At 54.6% G+C, this 23,982-nt stretch overlaps 2 protein-coding genes across 3 annotated transcripts; one reads left to right on the top strand and one right to left on the bottom strand.

The window, feature by feature from the left end:
- Positions 1-892: 892 nt before the first annotated feature.
- Positions 893-9,298, bottom strand: PEX11G (peroxisomal biogenesis factor 11 gamma). 2 transcript variants are annotated; one of them, XM_075998146.1, is made up of 5 exons: positions 9,213-9,284; positions 6,987-7,175; positions 4,708-4,923; positions 2,037-2,099; positions 893-1,418 (listed from the first exon to the last, which is right to left on the bottom strand). In XM_075998146.1, exons 1-5 carry the CDS (start codon positions 9,270-9,272, stop codon positions 1,062-1,064), a joined length of 885 nt encoding a protein of 294 aa, XP_075854261.1. In that variant the 5' UTR covers positions 9,273-9,284; the 3' UTR covers positions 893-1,061. The 2 variants fall into 2 exon arrangements, with proteins under 2 accessions (XP_075854261.1, XP_075854262.1); XM_075998147.1 differs by having other exon boundaries at positions 1,058-1,418; positions 4,708-4,886; positions 9,213-9,298.
- A 6,832-nt stretch (positions 9,299-16,130) lies between these two features.
- Positions 16,131-20,746, top strand: SAXO5 (stabilizer of axonemal microtubules 5). Its single transcript, XM_012790734.2, has 8 exons — positions 16,131-16,807; positions 17,559-17,662; positions 17,749-17,849; positions 18,120-18,232; positions 18,312-18,421; positions 18,765-18,972; positions 19,477-19,562; positions 20,143-20,746. Exons 1-8 carry the CDS (start codon positions 16,252-16,254, stop codon positions 20,368-20,370), a joined length of 1,506 nt encoding a protein of 501 aa, XP_012646188.2. The 5' UTR covers positions 16,131-16,251; the 3' UTR covers positions 20,371-20,746.
- Positions 20,747-23,982: the final 3,236 nt, after the last annotated feature.

Below are 23,982 nucleotides of genomic sequence, written 5' to 3' on the forward strand. Positions count from 1 at the left end.
GCTGAAAACGTTCTAAAATTGAGTGTGATCGTTGCGTGACTCTGCGAACATACAAAAAAACCACTGAACTGGGGGACCTAAATGGGTACGTTGTATGGCACGTGAATATTTCAGTAAGACATTTAGAACCAGGGGTGCTGGGAGTCGGGCCTCCCCTTCTAGAAGCATCTTTCCCACCTGCTATGTGCCATGGTCAGTGTCCGAGGCCTTCCCAGCCCAGGCCCCACCCCTGAACTTGGCTTTCCTCTTTCCCCTGGCCCTGCGCCCAGGTGTTCCTGCGGCTTCCCCACCAGGGGGCGCCGCTCTCAGGGCCTCCCCGCAGGAGCCGGCGGCGTCCCCAGGACTCCTGGTTGCTGGGAACAAGACGCCCACCTGGGGCCAGGGCGGGCGTGCACCCACGTCCCACGGGAGAGGAGGGCGGCAGGAGCCGCCAGACGGCCAGGGGGGTCCCTCCTGCACCCGGGTCGCCCGAGCGGCCCCAGTCCCCACGCTGCTCCCGCGCCCGATGGCTTCCTTGTGAAACAACTGGGCTGGTGTCACGAGCGCCGCGAGGACACGCAAGCCGCCCACTGTGTTGGGTCTTCCCGGGCCGGGCAGGGCACAGGCAGGGCCCCTCAGACGCCATTCTCAGCCCCACCCCACCACGCTCTGGGCTTGGAGCCGCGACACGCTCACGGTGGCCTGGCAGGGGGTGGCACCTCCGTGTGTCCGGGCCTCTGGGGAGTGGAGAGCAGCCCCTGATGGCTGCGGGCTGCTGGGGGCAGCGGGCGGCGCTTGCTCGGAGGCGGAGAGCTGGACAGCGGCCTGGGAAATGTGGTTCCCGATGGCGGCTCGGTCCCCAGGTGCGAGGGAGGGCCCGCAGCCACCAGGGCAATAATCTGTCACACCCGAGCCCGGCCCAGCACCGCGCTATTTAATCAATTCTCGTTTCAGCTTTCCCGTGGCACGACGCTTGTGCGGTCGCTCCTGTTGGCCTCTGTCCGGGCACGAGACGAAGCCGCAGGATGGCAGGACGGCAGGCGCTGCAGAGGCCCCCGGCGGCCACAGCAGGGCTGCTGCTCTCAGGAGACCGGGGTCCTCCCCAGTGGCACAGAGAGACGCCCCCCCCAGTGAGCCCACACCGGGCCCTGGGGGGGCTCACAAGGGCCCCTGCCCTGGTGACCCCTGCTCTGCGGGAAGCGGCCCTCCGTTGGGGTCAGGGGGTGGCGGCGTCGGCCTGGGCCGCCTGGTACGCGCTGAGCAGCGAGGAGACGGTGCCCAGGAGGCCCACCAGCCACGGCGGGAAGCGGCCGGCCCACAGGACGCCCCGCGGCAGCCAGTGCACGGCGTTGGCCAGGTCGGCCAGGTTGCTGAGCAGCGTCAGCGCCTCCAGCTGCATCTGCGTCGCCACGGCCCTCCGCTTGCTCCGCGGCAGCCGGCTGCGGGGACAGAGCGCCGCTCACGCCCGCCTCCAGGCCCTCCCCAAGCCCGCCTTCCGCTTGCTCCGCGGCAGCCGGCTGCGGGGACAGAGCGGCGCTCACGCCCACCTCCAGGCCCTCCCCAAGCCCGCCCTCCACTTGCTCCCCGGCAGCCGGCTGCGGGGACAGAGCGCCGCTCACGCCCGCCTCCAGGCCCTCCCCAAGCCCGCAGGGAAGTGAGCAGCTCCCGCAGGGGTGCACCGCCCTGAGGGCACCCAGAGCACCGACAGGACCCCTAGCGAGTGGGGCCCAAAGCTTTGAGTCCCGGCTGCAGTCCTCCCCACACCGGAGACGGGCGGGGGCGGGGCGGGGCTGCTTGGGGGGCAGGTTCCAGACCCGGCTCTACCCACATTCTTTCCCAGGATGACAGAGTGACAGTGGCCTCTGTCCTTGGGAAACTGACCACCCTCCCTGCAAGGGGTGTGACCGTAAGGCCCAGCCCTGGAGTCCCCACTTGAGCAAGCCTCAGTTTCCCCATCTGAACAGGCACTGCCACCCACCGGGGCCTGTGCAGGGCCGCGCTGAGCATGGGGGACCCAGTACCCCTCCCCTGCTGCGGGGTGCCCGCGGGTGCCGTACCTGGTGAAGGCCACCGCGGGGCTCCGCAGCGTCTGCCACAGCCTCAGCATCACCCGCAGGGACCTGCGACGCCAGAGGCCATGGGAAGATGCCCGCCCAGAGCAAGCGTGCCAGCTCCCGGACGGGTGTCCTGCCCCTCCCCCGCCCCACGGTCCCCGCACGCTCCCAGCGCCACCTCGGGAGCTTCCAGGGACTCATCCCTAACACGGCCCGTCCTGCCTGGCCGTCCGTGCCAGACTCAGGAGCGACCTGCATCCCTAACGGGGCCGCCAGGCCCAGGCCAAGCGCCCAAAGGGACATCGAGCCACGTGAGGTGTTCACAGCCAGGCGGGAGGATCCCTCTCTATGGACAAGGTCACCAGGGCTGGCCTGCAGGTGGCTGGCACTGGGGACGCTGCCTCCCTTTGTGCCTCGCTGTCTCACCTGGTATGTACGGAAAAGGCCCACTCCAGCGCCACACCTGTGGGCGCCCCCCCCCCCCCCCCCCCCCGCACACACCCCAGACGGCCCTCAGGGCCCCAGGGCTGAGGAAAGGGCTCCCTGGGGACTCTGGGGCCACTTCACCAAGAGCCCGCACCCTGCCGTCTGGGCAGTGGGGCAGGATGGGGCGTGAATGTGCCAGGCTTCCTAACAAGGAGGTCCGGTGCCTGGGCACACCTCCTCTGGCCACCATGCACCTTTCCTCGTCCCAAGGGGACGGGACACAGGGCAGCACCTGTGATACGGTACACAGGGGCCCCCTGGGGGACTAGGGCAAAATCCCGATTCCTGGGCTCTCCGGATTTGCTGAGTCAGAAGCTCTGGGCGCCAGGCTCAGGAATCTCCGGTTTAACAGCCTCCTAGGTGACAGCCCAGGGCGCTCAGCACACACCAAACACGCCCCTGCCTGCGCTGCACATGCCCGCTCAGCCAGAGAAACGAGGGACAAACCGCACACTCTCAACGTGAACGGAACAGCCGCCGAGCACGGAGGATGCTCGGGGCAGCGGACCTGCTCCGTGCGGTCCTACAATGTTTGTGCATTTGTCCAAACCTCCGAATGTTTGCCACCAAGAGTGGACCCTCATGCAAACTGTGGGCCTGGGTGAGGATGGCTCGTCCACGGGGGTGCCTCGATGATACCCAGTGCCCTGCCCTGTGGGGCGCTGACGGTGGGGAGGCAGTGTGCGTGGGGACAAGGGGTGGGGACTCTCTGTACTTTCTGTTCGAGTTTGCTGCAAACCAAAACTGCTTTAAAAAAAAAAAAAAGTCTATTAAAAAAAAAGAAGAAGAGAAAGAATAGAACTCAGGCTGCCCCTAAAACTGGAACAGAGAGTCTCTTGGGCCAGAGGTCACGGTATACCCGGAGGAAGAGCAGCTGTGACACAGCTGAGCCCCTGGAGTCCCCAGCCCAGGCAGCCACTCCAGAGGCCCCCAGCACCACAGACAGACACGGCGCCCTCGGTGGGCCCTCAGAGATCAAGCGGGAGCCAAAGCCAGGAAACACGATCAGAGACAGTCACGGCGACACAGTGGCACAGTGTGACCTCACAGCCTGGAAAAGAATCCCCGAAGTCTAAACAGTGGGGGCCTCCGGGTTGGATGGTGGGTGAATCGAACCTTCCACTCTGAGGTTCGTCCATTTCCCAAATTGTCACGATAAGCACATAATTAGGACGTCTGTGTTGGGGGGAAACGAGAACTTCTGGAAGCCAGGGCCTCACCCAGGGACAAGTCACAACAGACTGGGGACACTGCCCCCAGGACAAGTGACGTGCAGCCCCCCTGAGGTTGGGGGCGGCCACGCCTCACTCCACGAACCTGGGAGGCCTTTGTGGCCGCTGAAACATGGGAACTGGGGGCCCTGCCCCTCCTAGAGCTTTCTGGGGCAGGGGGGATTCTGACTCAGCACATTTGCAAATAGGGAAATGTTTGGGAGGAAACCATACGGTTTTCGGAAACCCAGACCAGTCAGGAAACTGCTGGCTGTGTTCTTTGGGGTGTCACCTGACAGCAATGCCAGCAGGACTCAGGGACCTGGGTAAAGGCAGCCACGGAGGCTGCTTCACCCCAGGACCTGGAGTTTCTTTCCGGGTCTGCTCAGCAGAAGTGCGGCTCCCCCCAGAGACGCCCACCCCCTAATCCCTGGAACCTGGGACTCTATTCCCTCACTTGGCAAAAGGGACTTTGCAGATGGGATGAAGTTAAGGATCTTGGGATGGGGCATCACTCGGGCCCAGTGTCATCCCAGGGTCCTTACAGGAGGCAGACAAGCAGGCGGGGCAGAGTTAGAAGGCAACGTGGCCATGGAAGCAAGTTGGAGTGATGCACTTGGAAGACAGAGGAAGAGGCCACGAGCCAAGGAACGCGGGCGGCCTCTAGAAGCCAGAAAAGCGAAGGAAACAGATTCTCCCGGGAGGAACCATCCCCGCCCACACCTCGATGTTGGCGCAGCGAGGCCCGCTGCAGACTCCCAACCTTCAGAATGGCAAGAAGATAAAACCGTGTTGACTAAAGCGACCGAGTTCAGGGTTGTTACAGCAGTTACTGGAAACAAATGCAACGAAAGGAAGAAAACTCCAAGAGGCAAAGACCCGTATGCTTCACGCCTAAAGCAATCCGCTGCAGTCCTGCTCAAGAGACCCCACCCAGGGACCGCAGGTGCTCCCTTCTGGCCTTTGACGCCGCTTACCTGGCCACCCCCAGGAGCAGGGAGAGGGCCCAGAAGGTTGTGCTCAGCGTCCACCACCGGAAGGAGTCCACGTGGAGGATGTTGGCGTCGGCGGCCCAGGCCACGTGCTCGCAGGGGTAGTAGAGTTGGTCGGCCAGGTTGCCCAGCACAGACGTCCAGCGCACAAAGGCGTCCTCCTCCTGCGGGGCCAGGGGGGGGGTGGGCCTCGGGTCTGTCCTGTCCAGGGCCCCGTTTTAGGACCGTGGCCATGCCAGGCAGCTTTCCCCCCACAGGAGAAAGGCTCCGGGCACTGGGAAGTTTTTGTGAAGTTCCCAAGGGATTCCCATGTGAGCCCACAAGGGGTCTGGGTCCTGCACCGTGCCCACACCCTCCGCCCCAAGCTCTGAACTATCGCCTGCACCTGGCAAAACAGGATCCGCAGGAGCTCCGCACCGAGGCCTGGTTCCTCGGACTGCACCCTCGGCCCCTCGGAACCCCGCACCAGCAGTGATCCTGCCTCCCTCTGGGTTCTGAACCCCTCTCCAGCTCCCCCAATCCACCTGGGACCCTCTGGTGCGTTCTGGCACATTGTCCCCCTCCCTGAGGATGCCCTGTCCCCACCCCAATGCGGCCAGCTCTGAGCTAGACTCTGGGAGGAGGAGAGGCTCACCGGGGCATGGAGAGACAGGGACACGTAAACACACCCAACAAAAGGGGCTTTTGTTCTGGCTGCAGAGGGCCCCCCCAATGCCTTGCCTGGGGGCTGTCCCGCAGAGGGTGGGAGGGAGGGGTCTCAGGGATACATCAGAGGGTGCCCTGATCAGAGAAAGAGGAGGAGGAGGAAATGGGTGTCAAAGGGGGAGACAGGTCCAGAGAGACACTCCTGATTTGGGGTGATCAGGCACATGGGCTGCAGGGGAGAGCATCTGAGCATCAGGTAGCTCAGAGGGGAGACCCTGGGAGGGCAGCCCAGACAGCCACAGGAGTCGTGCAGTCTCTGAGACGTTTCCCCTGGGGGGCAAGATGGCCCCAGTAAGGATCGCTGCTCTAGGTCAGCTGACACTCACTCGGCTCCTGCCTGCAGTAGTGTCTTAATAGCAAAATCTTAATAATTGTCTCCATGTCCATCAGCAGGGGACTGGTTCAATAAATCTAAGTCCAGGCCCGACAGAGTGGCTCACGCCTGTAATCCTAGCACTCTGGGAGGCTGAGAGGGGAGGATCGCTCAAGGTCAGGAGTTTGAGACCAGCCTGAGCAAGAGCGAGACCCCGTCTCTACTAAAAATAGAAAGAAATTAATTGGCCAACAAAATATATAGAAAAAATTAGCCGGGCATGGTGGCACATGCCTGTAGTCCCAGCTACTCAGGAGGCTGAAGCAGGAGGATTGCTTAAGCCCAAGAGTTTGAGATTGCTGTGAGCTAGGCTGATGCCCCAGCACTCTAGCCAGGGCAACAGAGTGAGACTCTGTCTCAAAAATAAATAAAGAAATAAAAATTAAAAAATAGGGTGGCTCACGCCTGTAATCCTAGCACTCTGGGAGGCCGAGGCGGGCGGATTGCTCGAGGTCAGGAGTTCGAAACCAGCCTGAGCAAGAGCGAGACCCCGTCTCTACTATCAATAGAAATAAATTAATTGGCCAACTAATATATATAGAAAAAATGAGCTGGGCATGGTGGCACATGCCTGTAGTCCCAGCTACTCGGGAGGCTGAGGCAGGAGGATCGCCTGACCCCAGGAGTTTGAGGTTGCTGTGAGCTAGGCTGACACCATGGCACTCACTCTAGCCTGGGCAACAGAGTGAGACTCTGTCTCAAATAAATAAATAAATAAATCTCACTCCATCCGTATAAGAGAGTGCTCTGTGGCCATACAGCATGAAAGAGCTCTTCTTGCGCTAATTAGAAATGATCTCCAAGTTGGGCTGTTAAGTGAAGAAATGCACTACGTATGTAAACAATTTGTATGTGCCAGGAAATCTCACGAAGGAGACACAGGAAGCTGACCGCAGTGCCTGCCTCTGAGGGGGGAAATTCAGATGCCTGGAGACTCAGGAAGGAGGGGGATTTTTTTAATTACATACTCCTTTGGAATGTGTGAACGTGTTAGCTATTTTTAAAAGTTTTAAAGCAAAAGGAGAACATCTGATCGTCTCAAAAAAGAAAGTAAAATTAAAAAAATAATCAACTGCCTACACAGGGAGCTCTTTGGGACAAGTCTATACAATGCCAGCTGAGGCCACAGCCTCAGGCTTCCTGAGGCCTGTACCCCTGCTCCCTACAGCCCCACGAACGCCATTACCTCTGCCCCCAGGCCGTACTGCTTAGTGTAGACGAACATGGCCAGGTCATCAAAGAGTCGTAGGACAGTCCTGCAGTGGCTGAGCTGGGTGGACACGGCCAGCAGGCGTGTCCCCAATTCGGAACTGGCAGGACATTGTTCGACCAGGACCCCACCGACCAGCTGGCAGCAGTACCCCAGAGTTCGGATCTGCAGGAAACCAGAAGCCATCAGCATGGCGCCACTCCGGGACCGAGCGAGATCTCCCCCGATCTGGCGTGGGCCCCGCTGCATTGAGCGTGAGGAAGACTCTAAATCTATAAACTTCCAGTAAATGCTGAATGATCAAAAACATACTTGTAGATGGGACAAATGGAGAAATGTGACATCATTCTCCAAAGGCACTGTGGAGAGTGCTGGCTCATGTCACTGGGCCTTTGGGGACAGATGTTTCAGAGACAAAGAAAACAAAACTCCTTATTTCCTGCCTCTTGGGTCCTTTTCTCATCACATAGAAGGACAAGGCTGAAAGGTATAGTTGTGTCTTCCTCCTGGACCAAAAGCCCCTCACTAGGCTGAAGGTTGATCGGGCTTCAACCCAGCGGACAAAACAATAATTTACTTGAATGACTTTAGAGAAAAGAAACCCAGTCAGGAGGTGATTGGGAACTTGGAGACCTAGGTCAGCGTCACCACCCTTTTATCATGAATTATTTCATCTGCTTTTCAGAAACTGCTTGTTTTTCTTTTATATGTTATTTTCGCTTGCAATTCCTTTTCAACCCCATTGCAATGGCAAAACACTGCAATTTAAATGTCTCAACTTGGGGGAGATTTGTTAAAACCTGAATGCTCCATCCTAAGGGATTTGGTTGGAACCTAAACGCCTAGCCATCGCTACACCCCCTGGTACAACGTAAATGTCTACTTATAAGAGACTGGCCAGGACAAGCTAAGAGTCCAACCTGAGGGGCCCAGAGGGAGTAACATAAATGCTCAACCAGTGGGGATTTGGTTGGAACCCAAACTGTCCAGCCACAGAAGGAGTCTTGCAATATCCTAAATCCCCATACGAGATTGTTTGGGACAGCCCAGTGTCCAACTACAATGGCCTGGTCAGGTCCTAAATGTCCACACATGGGAATCTGGTTGGTACATAAATATCCAGCCAGGTTGGACAGTTACAGGATGAGTCTAAATGACCAACTGAAAGGGGCAGCCTTGGAAAAATAACAGGAAAATACCTAATCCCACAATTTCCCCAGTAACAGTGAAAGAGCAATCCTATGAGTTTTCTCATTAACAGGCGCTCTGCAGGAGTTCTGTTTTCCACAACTTCTGAAAAGAGCTGAATGTATGGACAAGCGAAGTCAATCTCTCTCTCAAAATTGTTCTGTTTTTTGGGTTTTGTTTGTTTGTTTGTTTGTTTTTTGAGAATCTGCTTTTTACAGTCTAAAGAGTTCCTCAATCCTGTCTGGAGGACAGAGTCACAGCTCCTGTGATAATTAATCCCTTCTTCAAGGAAAGGCAGGAGAGCCAACTCTTGGACTTTGACATCTACCTGCTGTTTTTGTCATCTACCTGCTGCCAAGAAGAAAGGAAGGGCCGGATGCAGCAACTTCTCGACTGTACCCTGCCATTTTACAACCACCTTTTCAAAAGTCCCAATAGCTGGTTTTCGGAGCCAGCACATTCTTTCTCTTTCCATCTCCATGCTGGTCGTTTCCCCTCCCCACTCCAAGGGAAAAGTAAATAAACCTTTTCTTGCTATCCTAATCTTTGGAGAAATCTTTCTCAAAACCCGCGTGCTCCGGCATCGGCACCGCCACCAACTACACCGCCACCAGGGGATGTGGCTGGATCCATGGGGCCTGGCCACAGGGAGTTCCTGGTGCCAGATTAGCTGGCGCAACCTAAATGCCCAGCTATAGGGGATGTGGTCAGAACCTCAATGTCCGGCCACAGGGGGAGCCCTGCAACATCCCAAATGCCCATATGAGATTGTTCGGGACACCGCAGGGGCTGACTTCAGTGGCCTGGGCAGATCAGGCAGGTAAGTGTCCCGCCAGGTGGGCAGGAACAACCTGAATGTCCACGGCTGGGGGACCATGTTTGAGCCCAGCTCAGACAGCGCCCCTGCACTGGGCAAACCCTGAGCGATCCCGCCCCCTCTCTGGCCTCAGTTTCCCCGTCTCTGAGCTCCGGCCAAACTCCAGGAACTCGGGCTCCGCTCCGCCCCAGCCTCACCAGGCGGTCGCGACCCCTGTACGACTCCAGCGCCGACGCCAGGCCGCTCAGCGACGCCATGGCAACTCCGCCGTGACGTCAGCGCGCCGCGCCAGGGGCCGGGGTAAGGCCTCGCTCGGTGTGCGCAGGCGCAGCCGCGGCCCTTTGTCCCGGGCTTGGCTTTTGTCCGCTGCGGGGAGCAACCGCGTTTGCAAATGTGGGGTCGCCACGTGTGTGCTCCCTGGGCCTGTGGACCCAGGATGGTCATCCTCGGAGCTTGCTGCGTTCTGTCCCGCGGCGGCGTGACCATCTACCCACCAAAAAGAGAGAAAAATTCATTACAGCTCTTAACATGTTATAAAAAAAAAAAAAGAGAGAAAAATTCAAAATGAACCAACTACCCCACCCCAGACCCCTACAAAATAATCCAAGCAGAGCCACCAACCTGTTAGCAGCAGTAGTTCAAGGAGAAATTTTTTGTAGTTTTCCTGTTTGCGTTGTCTGCTTTGTATGGAGATTACAAAGGAAAAATTTTGTTAAATTTTGTAGTGAATGTTTTGTAAATAAAGGTACATTTAGCTACAGTTTCCCATTTTCCCTATGTATGGCGACTTTTGGGACACCCTGTAGAGTGAACATGTATGACTATTCTAACAGTATAATAAGGCATCTTTGGTCGTTAAGAAAATGCATGGAATCGTTCTAGAAGAATAAACATCTGGTAACCCGAGCTGCTCTGGAGAGAGTAACCCGGGTGACTTGGAGGAAATATTAAGTTTTAACCTTTATATCATTTTGTAGCTTTTGAATTTGGGGCAATAGGCATGTATTATCTCGTCCCCCAAAATCAAAATTTTTCAAAAAGTTAACGCCCATTTCCTGGTTTTGTTTTCTCTTGAGATGAAATTAGCATAACATGAAATTCACCATTTTAAAATGCACAGTTCCATGGTATTTAGTAGTACATTTCACCTGTGGTACAAACATCACCCCTCGCTAGCTTGGAAGTATTTTCATCACCCCCAAAGGAGACCCTTGGAGGGGACCAGAATATGCCACCCCAAAATATGCCACCTTGGCATAAGGATTATTTGAGTTGAGGGCAATTGAGAAGCTGATACAGGATATGGATTTTCCTAAAAGCAGGCCACAAATATACAAAGGTGCCTTCCTTCCCTCTCTACCAGGAAGGACAAAGGTTGGTCACTAGAGATACCTTTACACTCTTGTCGGGCAACGTCTTTAGATGGCACCAAAGGAACCTATGTAACAAGCTTTACAAACTACCCTTTACCTACCATTTATCTGCCTTCCCCCAATTTGCTGTCCTTAGAGACTCAAAGTCCTTTCCTTTTGTCCTGTCACATCTCCAAAAATGTACCGTTCTGTGCCGAATTTGCCGTGTGAGCCAGAGTTCCAAACTTAACACTTCTTTGAGACTCGTTTCTCAGGGTATTGCCTATGTATACATGAAGTATACATGTTAATAAATTTCTTTGGTTTTTTTTCTTGATAAGTCTTTGCTTACAGGGCTATGTCTCACCTAAGAACGAAAGGTAGAGGGAAAATTATTTTTCCTTCCTTATACCCTGTTCCCAGTAAGCAGTCACCTGCTTCCTCAATCCTCCAGCCCCTGGCAACCACTGTTCTGCTCTCTGTCTGTCTCTGTGTTTACCTATCCTTTTTTTTTTTTTTTTTTGAGACAGAGTCTCGCTCTGTTGGCCAGGGCTAGAGTGCCGTGGCGTCAGCCTAGCTCACAGCAACCTCAAACTCCTGGGCTCAAGCGATCCTCCTGCCTCAGCCTCCCGAGTAGCTGTGACTACAGGCATGCACCACCATGCCCGACTAATTTTTTCTATATATTTTAGTTGGCCAATTAATTTCTTTCTATTTTTTTTTTTTTTGAGACAGAGTCTCACTTTGTTGCCCAGGCTAGAGTGAGTGCCGTGGCATCAGCCTAGCTCACAGCAACCTCAAACTCCTGGGCTCAAGCGATCCTCCTGCCTCAGCCTGCCGAATAGCTGGGACTACAGGCATGCGCCACCATGCCCAGCTAATTTTTTCTATATATTATTTGGCCAATTAATTTCTTTCTATTTATAGTAGAGATGGGGTCTCGCTCTTGCTCAGAGTGGTTTCGAACTCCTGACCTCGAGCAATCCACCCGCCTTGGCCTCCCAGAGTGCTGGGATTACAGGCGTGAGCCACCATGCCTGGCCTATTTCTTTCTATTTTTAGTAGAGAGAGGGTCTCACTCTTCCTCAGGCTGGTTTCGAACTCCTGACCTTGAGCAATCCTCCCACCTCGGCCTCCCAAGAGTGCTAGGATTACATGCATGAGCCACCGCACAAGGCCTATGTTTACCTATACTTGATAGTTCATATAAATGGAATCTATGTGACCATTATGCCTGCCTTCTTTTACTGAGCGTAATGTTTTTGAGTTTCATTCGAGTTGCTGCATGTATCATAATATTCTGTTGTAGGGATAAACACGGTGTTTATTCATTCATCAGTGTTGGACATTTGACCTGTTTCCACCTTTTGGCGATTGTAATTGCTGCTATGCAAATCCGTGCACAGGTACTTGACTTTCTGCTTTGGATTCTTTTGGGTGTGTACCTAGGCGTGGAATTGCTGGATCACATGGTAACTTAATGTTTAACTTTTTGAGAAACCGTCAAACCATTTTCCACAGCGGCTGCTCCGTTTCCATTCACACCTCTCCCAAATATCCAAAGTCTCCAGAATATCCCCTGAATCTGTCCACTTCTTCCCACCCTGCAGCTGCCTCCTAGGGCAGCCCCATTCTCTCCCCGAGCCCCTGAGCCCCTGCCTCCTCCAGGTGCCTCCCCACAGTATCCCAAGAGACTTTTTTTTTTTTTTGAGACTCAGTCTCACTCTGTCACCCGGGCTGAAGTTCAGTGGCATGATCATAGCTCATTGCAACCTTGAATTCCTGGGCTCAAGCAATCTTCCTGTCTTGGCCTCCTGAGTAGCTGGGTTGGCAGGTGCAGGCCACCACACCTGGCTAATTTTTCTATTTTTTGCAGAGACGGGGTCTCGCTATGCTCCAAGAGACTCTTTAACTCCCACATCCAACCAACACCCGTCCCTGGTAAGACTTAAGTCCAGGGGTTCATGTGCACCCTCCCCTCCCCCAAATGGGGTCGCAGCAGCAGAAAAGAAAATCCAGGCTGAATTGGACATGGTGGCATGCACTTGTTAATCCCAGCTACTCAGAGGCTGAGGCGGGAGGATCGCTTGCGCCCAGCAATTCGAGACTGCAGGGAGCTGTGATCGCGCCACTGCACTCCAGCCACTCCAGCCTGGACGACAGAGCGAGACCCCCATCTCTAAAGAATAAAAAATTAAAAAATTTAAAAATCAAGCCAAGGGTCCAGGCTGCAGAGGGAAGGGGGCCTCTGGCTGCAGAGCCCGCTGGTGCATGAGTCAGCGATCTCTTCTCCCAAGCCTGTGCCATCCCCAGCGCCCTTGTAACAGCACAAGGCATTTTTCTGAGCATGTTTTCCAGGCCCCAGAAACAGAGCAGTGAGCTCTGCAGGCACCGCCCAGCCTCCCCAGCGTCTGGTTAGGGCTGAACTTGACCTTTGAGACAAGAGACAGGAGCTGCCCTTGGTGTTGCTAGGAGCTAGCCTGGCAGTCACAGCTGTGCCCTGGTGTCCTCCTGCTGCACATAAACAATTTCACAGAATGCCAACATGAGACAAGGCCACTCTGTGACCGTGGTGCCACGAGACAAAACAAGCTCAAAACAAGCTCACTTGGTAATCACGTCTGAACATGGGCAAAACGGGAACGCTGTCCACACCTCGAGTGCAACTAGACCTCCTCTTTCCCTGGCTAATACGAAAAGTAGCTATTCCTTCCCGATCACAGCTTTAGTCTTTCTTCCTGCCTGCTGAATTCATAAAAGAGATTAAGATGCTAAATAATAGAATCACCTCTCTCTCTCTCTGTCTCTCTCTTTCTGTCTTCCTATTAGCATCTGGGATCTGGCTCCTGGGTCCTTCTTTCTCTAGCAGGCAGGAGGATGAGGCTGAAATGTATGTTTGCATCTCAAAGCCCTCGCATGGGCTGGTGGCTGGGTAGCAGGTGATCTGGTCTCACCTCCGTGGACTGAACAATAATTTGCTTGAAGTTAGTGAGAAGGAACGGACCCAATCAGTGATTTGGGACACCCCAAACTAGGTCACCTTCATCACCCTTATTTTTATTAGTATTATTATTACTTTTTTTTTTTAGCAAGACCCAAGACTTCAGAAAACCACCCTTATATCTTTAATTAGTTCATATATTTTAGAAAATGCTTTTCATTTTTTTAAAAAAAAAAGTTTTATTGTGGTAGAATATGCGTAACAGAAAATGGACCATCTTAATCATTTTTAAATGCACAGTTCAGTGGCATTAAGCATATTCACACTGTTGTGCAGCCATCAGCACCCCCCCCCCACCTCCAGAACCTTCTCATCTTCCCAAACTGAAACTCTGTCTCCATTAAATAACAACTCCCTCTTCCCACCTTTCCTGGGTTTTTGTTTATGTGTTTGTTTTTTGAAGAAAGGGTCTTGCTTTGTTGCCCCGTCTAGAGTGCAGTGGTGTGATATATAGCTCACCGCAGCCTCAAACTCCTGGGCTCAAGTGATCCCCCCGCCTCAGCCTCCTAAGTAGTGGGGACTACAGGGGTGTGCATGACACCCAGCTGATTTTTCTATTTTTAGTAGAGACTGGGTCTTGAACTTCTGAGCTCAAGGAATCCTCCTACCTCGGCCTCCCAGAGTGCTGGAATTACAGGTGTGAGCCACTGTGCTCAGCCCCCTTTTTTTTTTCTTTTTTTTTTTTTTTTTGAGACATGCTATATCATGCAGACCTCAGTCATCTGAGTAGCTGGGACTGCAGGCATGTGCCACCATACCTGGCTTTTGCCTCCTAATTTTCCTCCCAGCTGTCCCCAGAAGTGCTCAGGGACCATTGTGACAGCATTGCCACATGGGAAGCTCTTGGGGTCACAATGGGCAGAGCTGGACCACACTTGCATGCAGCCTTGCAAGTGTCTGTCCTCTGCAAGGCCAGGGCCAGATGGGGTCCGAGAGTCCAGCCTGCCGCCAAGTGCGTTTCCTCAGATTCACCAGACCGAGGCCATCCCTTGAGGTAGGTGTACTGTCCTGTCCCTGGTCCGCAGAGGAAGAAAGTGAGGCTCACGGGAGCTCGATTACTTAATCCAAGGTTACCCAGCTAGTCAGCTCAGTTGTTGGATTCCCCATAAACTATTTTGGAATCTTCTTGGCTCTCAACTATATTTCAGGTTGCAAAATGATTCAAAAAGCAACAAACCTTTACACCAAAAAACAGTGGTTTTGTTAACACACACACACACACACACGCACACACCACCCCCTTTGATGTGTGTTTTCTAAAGAGACAGACATGAGCAAGTGAGCAGTCGTGAGCTGCAGTGGTCTGGGAGGGCTTCCTGGAGGAGGTGAGGCTGAGTGTCAGGAATGCTCCTCGTGGGCAGCTGGGGTTTCCAGGGACAAAGAGGAAGGCGGGGAGCCACCTGTGCTCTAAGCAAAGGCAAGAAAGGCCCAGGCGGCTGAGCAGGGACAGAGAGTCAAGGGAGGTGTGGAGCCTGAAGTTGAAGGTCAGAGAAGGGAAGGGGGAGGTGTTTGAAGACCTGAAGGGACAGAGGAGCGTAAGCCGGGCCCAGGACAACTGCAGAGGGCAGGAGGACCAGTGACAAGTCTGTGGCGGCAATGGAATGGTGGCCAGGGCTGCGGGACCCGGGTTGGGCAGAGGAACGGAAATGGGTCTCCAGATGGGAAGGAGGAGGAAGCCATGACCTTGCTGACCCACGGAGGGTGAGGAGAGGGGGGTTCCCATATCAGACAAACTGAAGGATGCAGTCATGTCCCGGGTTCAAATCCCAAGCAAATCACAACCTCCCGGAGCCTCAACTTCTTCTGTGTCGTAGTGGCTAAAACCCACCTCACGGATCCATTTGATAAAAATGTGCACAAAGTGAGTGTTCAATAAATACTGACCACGGACACACTTTTTTATTTTCTTCCTATAATAACATGTTCCTTCTTTGCTCTAAATCCTCCCATGGCTCCCACCTCATTCTGAGAAAAAGCCAAGGTTCTCACCAAGGCCTTGGAGGACCTGGCCCCCCATTACCTTTCCAATGACATTGCCTGCTGGCCTCAGGGCCTTTGCACTTGCTATTCCTGCTGCCTCAAATGCTATTCCCCAGATACCCAAATGTCCCCCTCCTCACCTTTTCCGGGTCTTTGATCAACCATCTTCTGAGTGAGACCTGCCCTGGTCACCCTGTTTAAAATCCCAAAACCTTAGCCTTCTGCCTTGTGTGACTTTTTTTTTTTTTAACTTACTCTTTCATTTATGCTGTTATGTTTATTCAGTATTGTGTGTCGCCTCCTGCCTCAGTATAACTGACACGAGGGCAGGCCTTTAGGTCTGTTGAAGGTAGTAACTCTCCCCATCCCCAGGGCCTAGAACAGTGACTGGCACATAGTAGGCACCAACTGAATGATTTTTTTTTTTTTTTGAGGCAGATCTCATTTTGTTGCCCAGGCCAGAGTGCCGTGGCGTCAGCCTAGCTCACAGTAACCTCCAACTCCTGGCTCAAGCCATCCCCCTGCCTCAGCCTCCCGAGTAGCTGAGACCACAGACATGGGCCACCAAGTCTGGCTAATTTTTTTCTATATATTTTTAGTTGGCCAATTAATTTCTTTCTATTTTTTAGTAGAGATGGGGTCTCGCTCTTGCTCAGGGTGGTCTCGAACTCTTGACCTTGATCGATCCATCCGCCTCGGCCTCCCAGAGTGCTAGGATTGCAGGCGAGAGCCACTGCCTAAATGATTCTTTTTTTCTCTACTTTCCCTGGGGGCAGCCACAGCGGCCTCAGCCCCCCGCCCAGCGCCTGGCGCACACAAAGGAATGAAAGGTAGCATTGTCCTGGGCGGGCAGTCGCTCAGTCCCGCGCCTCTGCCCCCGCGCAGGTGGTGCCCCGTCCCAGGATGGCCGCGGGCGCCCTCCTGCCGTGCCCCATGTCCCGGCTGGACTTCCTCAAGGCCTCGCACTTCCAGCTGGGGCCGGACCCGCGGCTGCGGCGGGGCGTCATGCATTCCACGTCGCACCGAGACTTCCCCGCATACCCGGTGGCCCCCCGCGCGCAGCCAACCCTGGTGCTGCCGGACAAGCGGCTCTTGCAAGCGGACGAGCGCTGTGGGCACTCGGAGTTCTTGTCGGAGGCGCGCCGCGCGTTCTCGCCGCCGTGCGCGCCGCCGCCGGAGCACCAAAGGGCGCGCAAGCTCGCCATGCTGGCCAGCAACCTGCGCGTGCACGAGGACGCGCGCACCAGCTCCAGGTTCTCCAACGCGCGCGCCGCCTACGGCTGGCCGGAGCTGCCCGCGCGCGCCCTAGAGAAGATCCGAGGCGCGCGCCTCATCTTCGACCGTGACTCGGTGCCTCCAGGAGACCCGGACAAGCTGCGCATCCCGGCCACCACGCACCAGGAGCTCTTTCCGCCCCACGACGCGTGCCCGCTGCCCCGCGCGCCCTGCAGCCACCTGGGTGAGCGCGCACTTTGCTCGACTGCAGTGGTTCTCAAAGAGGAGCCAGGACTCCATAACTCTGCCCTGGCCAGGAGACATTTGGCAATGTCTGGGGACATTTTTGGATGTCGCGGACGGGGGAAGTGGGTGCCATTAGCATGCAGTGGGTAGAGGCCAGGGATGCCGCTAAGCACTGCCACCATGCACGGGGCAGCCCCCGCGACAGAGAATCATCCAGCCCCAAGTGGCAGCAGTAACCAAGGCTCAGAAACCATGGAACCTGCTCGCAGCTGCCATTCGCGTGATTTTTGCAATTCTGTCTTTCCGGGGGCCTTCTAGGGGACACCACTAGACAGAGACCCTACAAGGTGGGCTCAGAGCTTGTCCAACCTGGATTTGGCTCTTAGTTCTGGCTCCTAATTTCTGTGATTTCTGGCAAGTCGCTGAACCTCCCTGAGCCTCAGGGGGGGTTGTAGGATGGGGTATGTAGTACCACGACCAAGAACAAGGTGCAAAGCACTTGACCTTGGTGTCTGGCTCTGTGCAGTACGTGGTAGTTATTCTTGATACTGTTAATTCTTTTTTTATTTTTTATTTTTATTTTTTTGGTGTTCACCAGATGGCCCTCAATCTAGACTGGTCAGGGACAGCCCAACTCCTCTTTCCAGGCAAGGAATGAAATTCCAGTGGTCTGAGGCTGCAGGGAATCTATTCCATTCTCTCCCTGTCTCCATCCCTCTCCTCCCCCCCCCCCCATTGCCTATCCTCAGGGGGCCCCAACATCCTCACCTGGGACTACATGAGACAGGAGGGGACTTCCTACCAGAAACAGTTCCAGGCCCTGCCGGGCCCACCTGCCTCGATGTGTAAGAGGGTAAATTGAGGCTGGATTGGGGCCGCTGAGGAGGGCAGTGATGAGGGCTGGGTGGTTTGGGCCTTCTCCTCCCTGTCTGCCCACAGGCCGCCTCCACGGTGGAATTTGGAGACTGTAAGACTGGTTATGGCCTCCTGTGTTCGGAGCAGAAACAGGCGTACAGGCCCCAGGGCCTGCCCCCAGACAGGTACAAAGGGACCACTGTCTTCCCACCCAGCTGGGACAACCGGCTCTCAGCAGCAGGTGGGATGGGACGCATAGGGTTCCGGGGCCAACACTCCGCCTTGAGGTCTCCAACACTGGCAGGCAAGGCACGCTGTTGTGCTAAAACCCCACTATCAGCGCCCTGTGACTTCGCCACCGGGCACCCCTGCCCTGCTTCCCTTCCTGGGCGTTATAAGGGCCCGGATGGATCCTACCTCACCTTACTCCTGGTAGAATAACACCTTGCCTGCAGGTATGACAAGGCGCAGGCCGCGGCCCACATCCACTATGTCAACATCCGTCCCGGAGACGGCCTCTTCCACGACAGGACCACCGCAGCGGAGCACTTCTATCCCCGGGAGCCAGGTGGGAGCTCCTGCCCGCCCCGCCTCAGGCTCCCGCAGGGTCCACCAGGGCAGCTCAGCACCTGCTCTGCCTCCGGCAGGGCCTTTTGTTTTGCACCACAGTCAGACTCCAGAGTCGCACATCCTGAAAGGAAATTGGTGCCCCGGCCCTGGCTCTCTGGCCACCCTCATGAAGTTCTTCTACGGCCAGGTCAGCAGGAAAAGAAGGCAGCAGGGCTGACCAGGGGACAGGGTTTCCCAGGCAGAGCACGTAGCAAGTGCAAAGGTCCTGGGGTGGGAATGAGCTTGACGTGTATGCAGGAGCCTCCGGGATCTATTTGAGTGATCTAGAGTAAGTCAGTCAATCACTCCGAGCCTCAGTGGCTCTGGACTAAAAACGAGATAACAGTACCAACTCCCAACGCTATCGCGTGGGGCCCAGAGAGGATGAGGGAGTGGTCCAAGGTCACACAGCGCCTGCTGCCTGCTTCCCACTGGGCCCCGCGGGACATCCCAAATGCCGGCCGCTTCCCAGATGTCATGTGGTCCTACAGCCGCCGCCCCCGACCCTGCCACCCTACCGCCACGAGCACCAACAGAACTTTGAAAGTCACATGACCCTAGGAGAGTCCAAGCTGCTTGGACACTACTTCCACACCACTATGGGCTCGGACTACTACCCCTTTGAGACAGATCCGGCATGGGCGCAGAAAGCGCCCATCCTCCACCTGCAGCCGAGCAACCTGCCCCAGGGCACCAGAGGTCAGTGTGGGCCCCGCCCCCGAAAGCCACGCCCTCGCCACAAGTCTGGCCCCGCCCACTCTCTGGCCCCGCCTCCTGAAGGGCTAAATCCCACTCCTAATTGACCAGGATCCCGACTCTCAGCATGGATAATCCCGCCCCTTCGTGGCCATGTCCCGCCCCCTGCAGGACTGGGGCTCTAGCTGGGTCTTAGCTCCGCCCCTTTCCCAATCTCTAATTCCCCCTCCCTCTGACTCTGGCTCCGCCCCCTAACCAAGTAGCCCTCCCTACCTGGCTCCACCCCCATACTCATCTGGCCGGGCCCCGCCCCTGGCCTCCTCAAGACCCCCTTCTGCATCCCCCTACCTGCTCCTAATCCAACCTTCGCCCCTGTTCCACATCAGGGCCGGCGCAGGCTTGGACCCTGAACCCTTCCCCTGCCCTTAGTCTGGCACATTCCCACCCCTCGGGCCCCCTTCACCCCCCTGGGCTCCTCAACTCAGCGGCACCCACTCAAATCTCCAGAATTCGATTTTTTAACCATGAACCAGAAGATGCTGAAGCCACACAGAGCAGCTCGAGTCCCCGTCAGTGAAGAGATTCTACAGCGGGTGAGGGAGGGAGGGGGAAGGGACACATCCCTCGCCAGGTAACCCCCAAATCAGGGTAGAGTTATCTCAGGGTGAGGGAACTGTCACCCCAGACTCAGAGTCAGTGACCACCCTAGGCTCAAGGTCATTTTAATGTCACTCCAGCATGAAAGTCATCTCCAGCTCACCCAAGGCCCTAGCAAGGCTCGTGCCTCCCACCCAAGTACTAACCAGGCCCGTCCCTGCTTAGCTTCTGAGATCGGGCGAGTTCAGGGTGATATGGCCGTAGACCCCAGGGTCATGTCAGAGTCGGCCCGGGTGCACCTTCGTATCACCAGCCATGCGTATGCACCAAGAGTTACCTAGGATTGCCCTGGCCCTGGGGTGTTTCCAGGGCACCCCTGGTTTCCCTCTGGCTTCTCATCAGCTCTTGGGTCTGCCCAGACTGGGGTCCCTTTTTCCCACCTCCCCCCCTCCCCCGCCCCAATCACCAGCCAACCCTGCCTGAGCCCCCATCCACCATTTGATGCCCCCAGGGTGGTCTGGGTGGGTCAGCCGCCCCCCAGGCTGCCCTGCGACGCTGCCCACCCTGACTCCACAGTGCAAATACAGCCACATGGAGCCCCCGCTGGGCAGACTGCGCTTCCTCTCAACCCAGCACAGGGACGAGTTTCCCGTCAAGTATCAGGGCCCAGCAGTGCTGAGAATGGGCATACCGCCGGAGGAGAGTCACGTGCCACTGGGCATGCCTCTCCAGAAGGGCTGCAGGGAGAAGATAGACCCTCAGGCCCCCCAATCCCCTACGTACCCCTGCCCCAGCCAGCAATAAACATCATCCTGGCAACATCCCACCCCTCCCCATCAGTCGGCCACAAGAGAGGATGCTTGGATGGGTGGGGACCGGAGCAAGGAGTAACTCTCTCATTAGAAATGAGAAGTAGACGCACTTGTCTGGGGTCATGGAGGGGGCTTCCCTTCTGAAGATGAAGATGAGGAGAGGGGAGGAAGGCCAGGGTGCAGGGAGAAGCTTTCAGTGGTGGAGAGGCTGTTCAAGGGCATGGACGGACACAGGTGACAGTGGCCCAGCAGTGTCCTCCGTGGTGGGCAGACTGGACAGTGCATGGTGGTGCACTGGCTGGCGGCGTCCAGGGGCAAATGGACAAAAGCCATCAGGACATGGTGATGTCCAAAGGAGTAAGTGTCCAGCGAGGGACAAAATGAAAAAGGTCGGGCCGGGCGCGGTGGCTCATGCCTGTAATCCTAGCACTCTGGGAGGCCAAGGCGGGTGGATTGCTCAAGGTCAGGAGTTCAAAACCAGCCTGAGCGAGACCATGTCTCTACTATAAAAATAGAAAGAAATTAATTGGCCAACTAATATGTATATATATAAAATTAGCCGGGCATGGTGGCACATGCCTGTAGTCCCAGCCACTCGGGAGGCTGAGGCAGGAGGATCGCTTGAGCCCAGGAGTTTGAGGTTGCTGTGAGCTAGGCTGATGCCACAGCACTCATCTAGCCTGGGCAACAGAGCAAGACTCTGTCTCAAAAAAAAAAAAAAAGAAAAGAAAAGAAAAAGGTCTAGTGGCCATGCCCAGAGCCTGCCCCTGTAGGCTGTTGAGCACCCAGTTTCAAGGAGTGAACATGGCTTTCCTGAACCTCGAGTCAGACCCCTAAAGACCAAAACCCTCAACCCAACGGGGCCACTAGTGGCCAACCTCAGCCTGGCCAGCAGCCCTTTCCCCACCAGCAACGGTTCTTCCAGGCCAAGTTTTCATCTCAGTAGGAAGTGCAGGAGTCCAGCTTTGCATCCTATGGGGACAAGATGGCCCTTGTGCCTGCACTCGTAGTATCCACATTGACCTCGAGAAAATCTGCTCGCTGCAGAGTGACTCTTATGTTTGAATCCTCTAAAGATGATTTGCATTACACTCTTTACTGTGTCTCTTCATGATAAACCAGGGTTTGTCGTTGATTGACATCTTGTATCAAATAATTCTTTGTTGGAGGCCATCCCGTGCATGGTAGGATGTTTGGCACGATCCTTGTCCTCCACCAAGTAGATGCCGGTAACACACCTCCCTCTCAGTTGTGACAACCAGAATATCTCCAGATATTGCCATATGTCCCCAGAGTGGGAGGAACTCCCCTGATTGAAAGCCACTGCAATAAATTCATCCTTTTCTGATGAAGCTGGTCTGCCTGTGGACCAGACTACTAGAACAGAAAGGGTTTCCCTTTTTGCCTTGCCTGCCAGGAAGCTTAGAAAGCTTCCTTTGGTGGCTGGGTGCAGTGGCTCACGCCTGTAATCTTAGCACTCTGGGAGGCCAAGGCGGGCAGATTGCTCCAGGTCAGGAGTTCGAAACCAGCCTGAGCAAGAGCGGGACCCCATTTCTACTATAAATAGAAAGAAATTAATTGGCCAACTAATATATATAGAAAAAAATTAGCCGGGTATGGTGGCGCATGCCTGTAGTCCCAGCTACTCGGGAGGCTGAGGCAGGAGGATCGCTTGAGCCCAGGAGTTTGAGGTTGCTGTGAGCTAGGCTGATGCCACGGCACTCACTCTAGCCTGGGCAACAAAGCAAGACTCTGTCTCAAAAAAAAAAAGAAAGCTTCTTTGGTGTTAAGTTCCACGTAGCTCCAGTTGCTGGACTATTTGGGCTGCTGCCTCATCCCAGGAATGGTTTAAAACAGCCAAGACACCAGATGAAAAATGGATAGGAGTTACAAGGAGCCAGAGTTCGGCACAACTTGAAGCATTTCATAACAATAGAACTGACCAGCCCTGGGATTGCTTGCCAGGGAAGAACAGAAACTTTATATGTTTAATGAGTGGGGAAAGACACCACATCAGGATGATTCTGGGTGTATTTTATGGATTTATCCCTTCTATATCCCACTCAGCTCCCCCTAAAGGGTATGGACTAAGAGAAATAATATCGGATTGACCATGAGAAAACCAAGATTAATGTAAAGGAAAGCAACTTTGTCAATGGTGAGCATAGCATAGCAGCAGAATTCGGATCTGCCTTTCTGTTCTTGGGCAGGAACACGCTGTGACCCTCACTTTCCTCATCTGTAAAATGGGTGTGGTGATAGTTCCTCCTTCACAGATGATTGCAAGAATTAAAATGTGTGTGTATCATGCTTAGAACAGGGCCTGGCGCTTGGCTGCAGCTCAATGAATGGTGCCTAAATTTGTTAATGTCTTAAGTTATTTTAAAATTAATTTTTTTTTTTGAGACAGAGTTTCACTCTGTTGCCTGGGCTAGAGTGCCGTGGCGTCAGCCTAGCTCACAGCAACCTCAGACTCCTGGCCTCAAGCAATCCTCCTGCCTCAGCCTCCTGAGTAGCTGGGACTGCAGGCACGCGTTACTGTGCCCGGCTAATTTTTTCTATTTTTAGTTGTTTGGCTAATTTCTATTTATAGTGGAGATGGGGTCTCGATTTTGCTCAGGCTGGTATCGACTCCTGAGCTCAAGCAATCCTCCTGCCTCGGCCTCCCAAAGTGCTAGGATTACAGGCATGAGCCACTACGCCTGGTCTGAAATTAATTTTTTTTTTTTTGAGACAGAGTCTCGCTTGTTGCCCAGGCTAGAGTGAGTGCCATGGCGTCAGCCTAGCTCACAGCAACCTCAAACTCCTGGGCTCAAGCAATCCTGCTGCCTCAGCCTCCCAAGTAGCTGGGACTACAGGCATGCGCCACCATGCCTGGCTAATTTTATATATATATATATTAGTGCCAATTAATTTCTTTCTATTTATAGTAGAGACGGGGTCCCGCTCTTGCTCAGGCTGGTTTTGAACTCATGACCTTGAGCAATCCGCCTGCCTTGGCCTCCCAGAGTGGTAGGATTACAGGCGTGAGCCACTGCGCCTGGCCTGAAATTAATTTTTAATTATTATTATTATTTTTTGAGATGCAGTCTCACTCTGTCACCTGGGCTAGAGTGCCATGGCGTCAGCCTGGCTCACAGCAACCTCAAACTCCTGAGCTCAACGATTCTCCTGCCTCAGCCTCCCAAGTAGCTGTGCCACCACACCTGACTAATTTATCTATTTTTAGTAGAGGCAGAATCTCGCTCTTGCTTAGGCTGGTCTTGAACTCCTGACCTCAAGCGATCCTCCTGCCTCAGCCCCTATAGTAGCTGGGATTACAGATGTGATTACAGATGTGAGCCACCGTGCGTGGCCTTAAGTCATTTTGATTACAAGTGACAAAAACCGAGCTCTGTCCAGCTCAAGCAAAAAGAGATTTTATGGATTTTATGGAAACAAGAAAGTCTGGGCTTGGGTCTAACATCAGGCATGCTGGTTTCACATCAGGACTCTGTCTCCTTCGCCATCTCTCAGTCCCGCCCCAAGCGGTTGTAAAAGAGTATGCTGGTATCCCCAGTGGTTACAATTAAAGACCCCAAAGAAATGCGGGGGAGGTATTCCC

This window comes from Microcebus murinus, chromosome 27 (genome assembly GCF_040939455.1).
Source record: "Microcebus murinus isolate Inina chromosome 27, M.murinus_Inina_mat1.0, whole genome shotgun sequence".
NCBI classification, from domain to species: Eukaryota; Metazoa; Chordata; class Mammalia; order Primates; family Cheirogaleidae; genus Microcebus; species Microcebus murinus.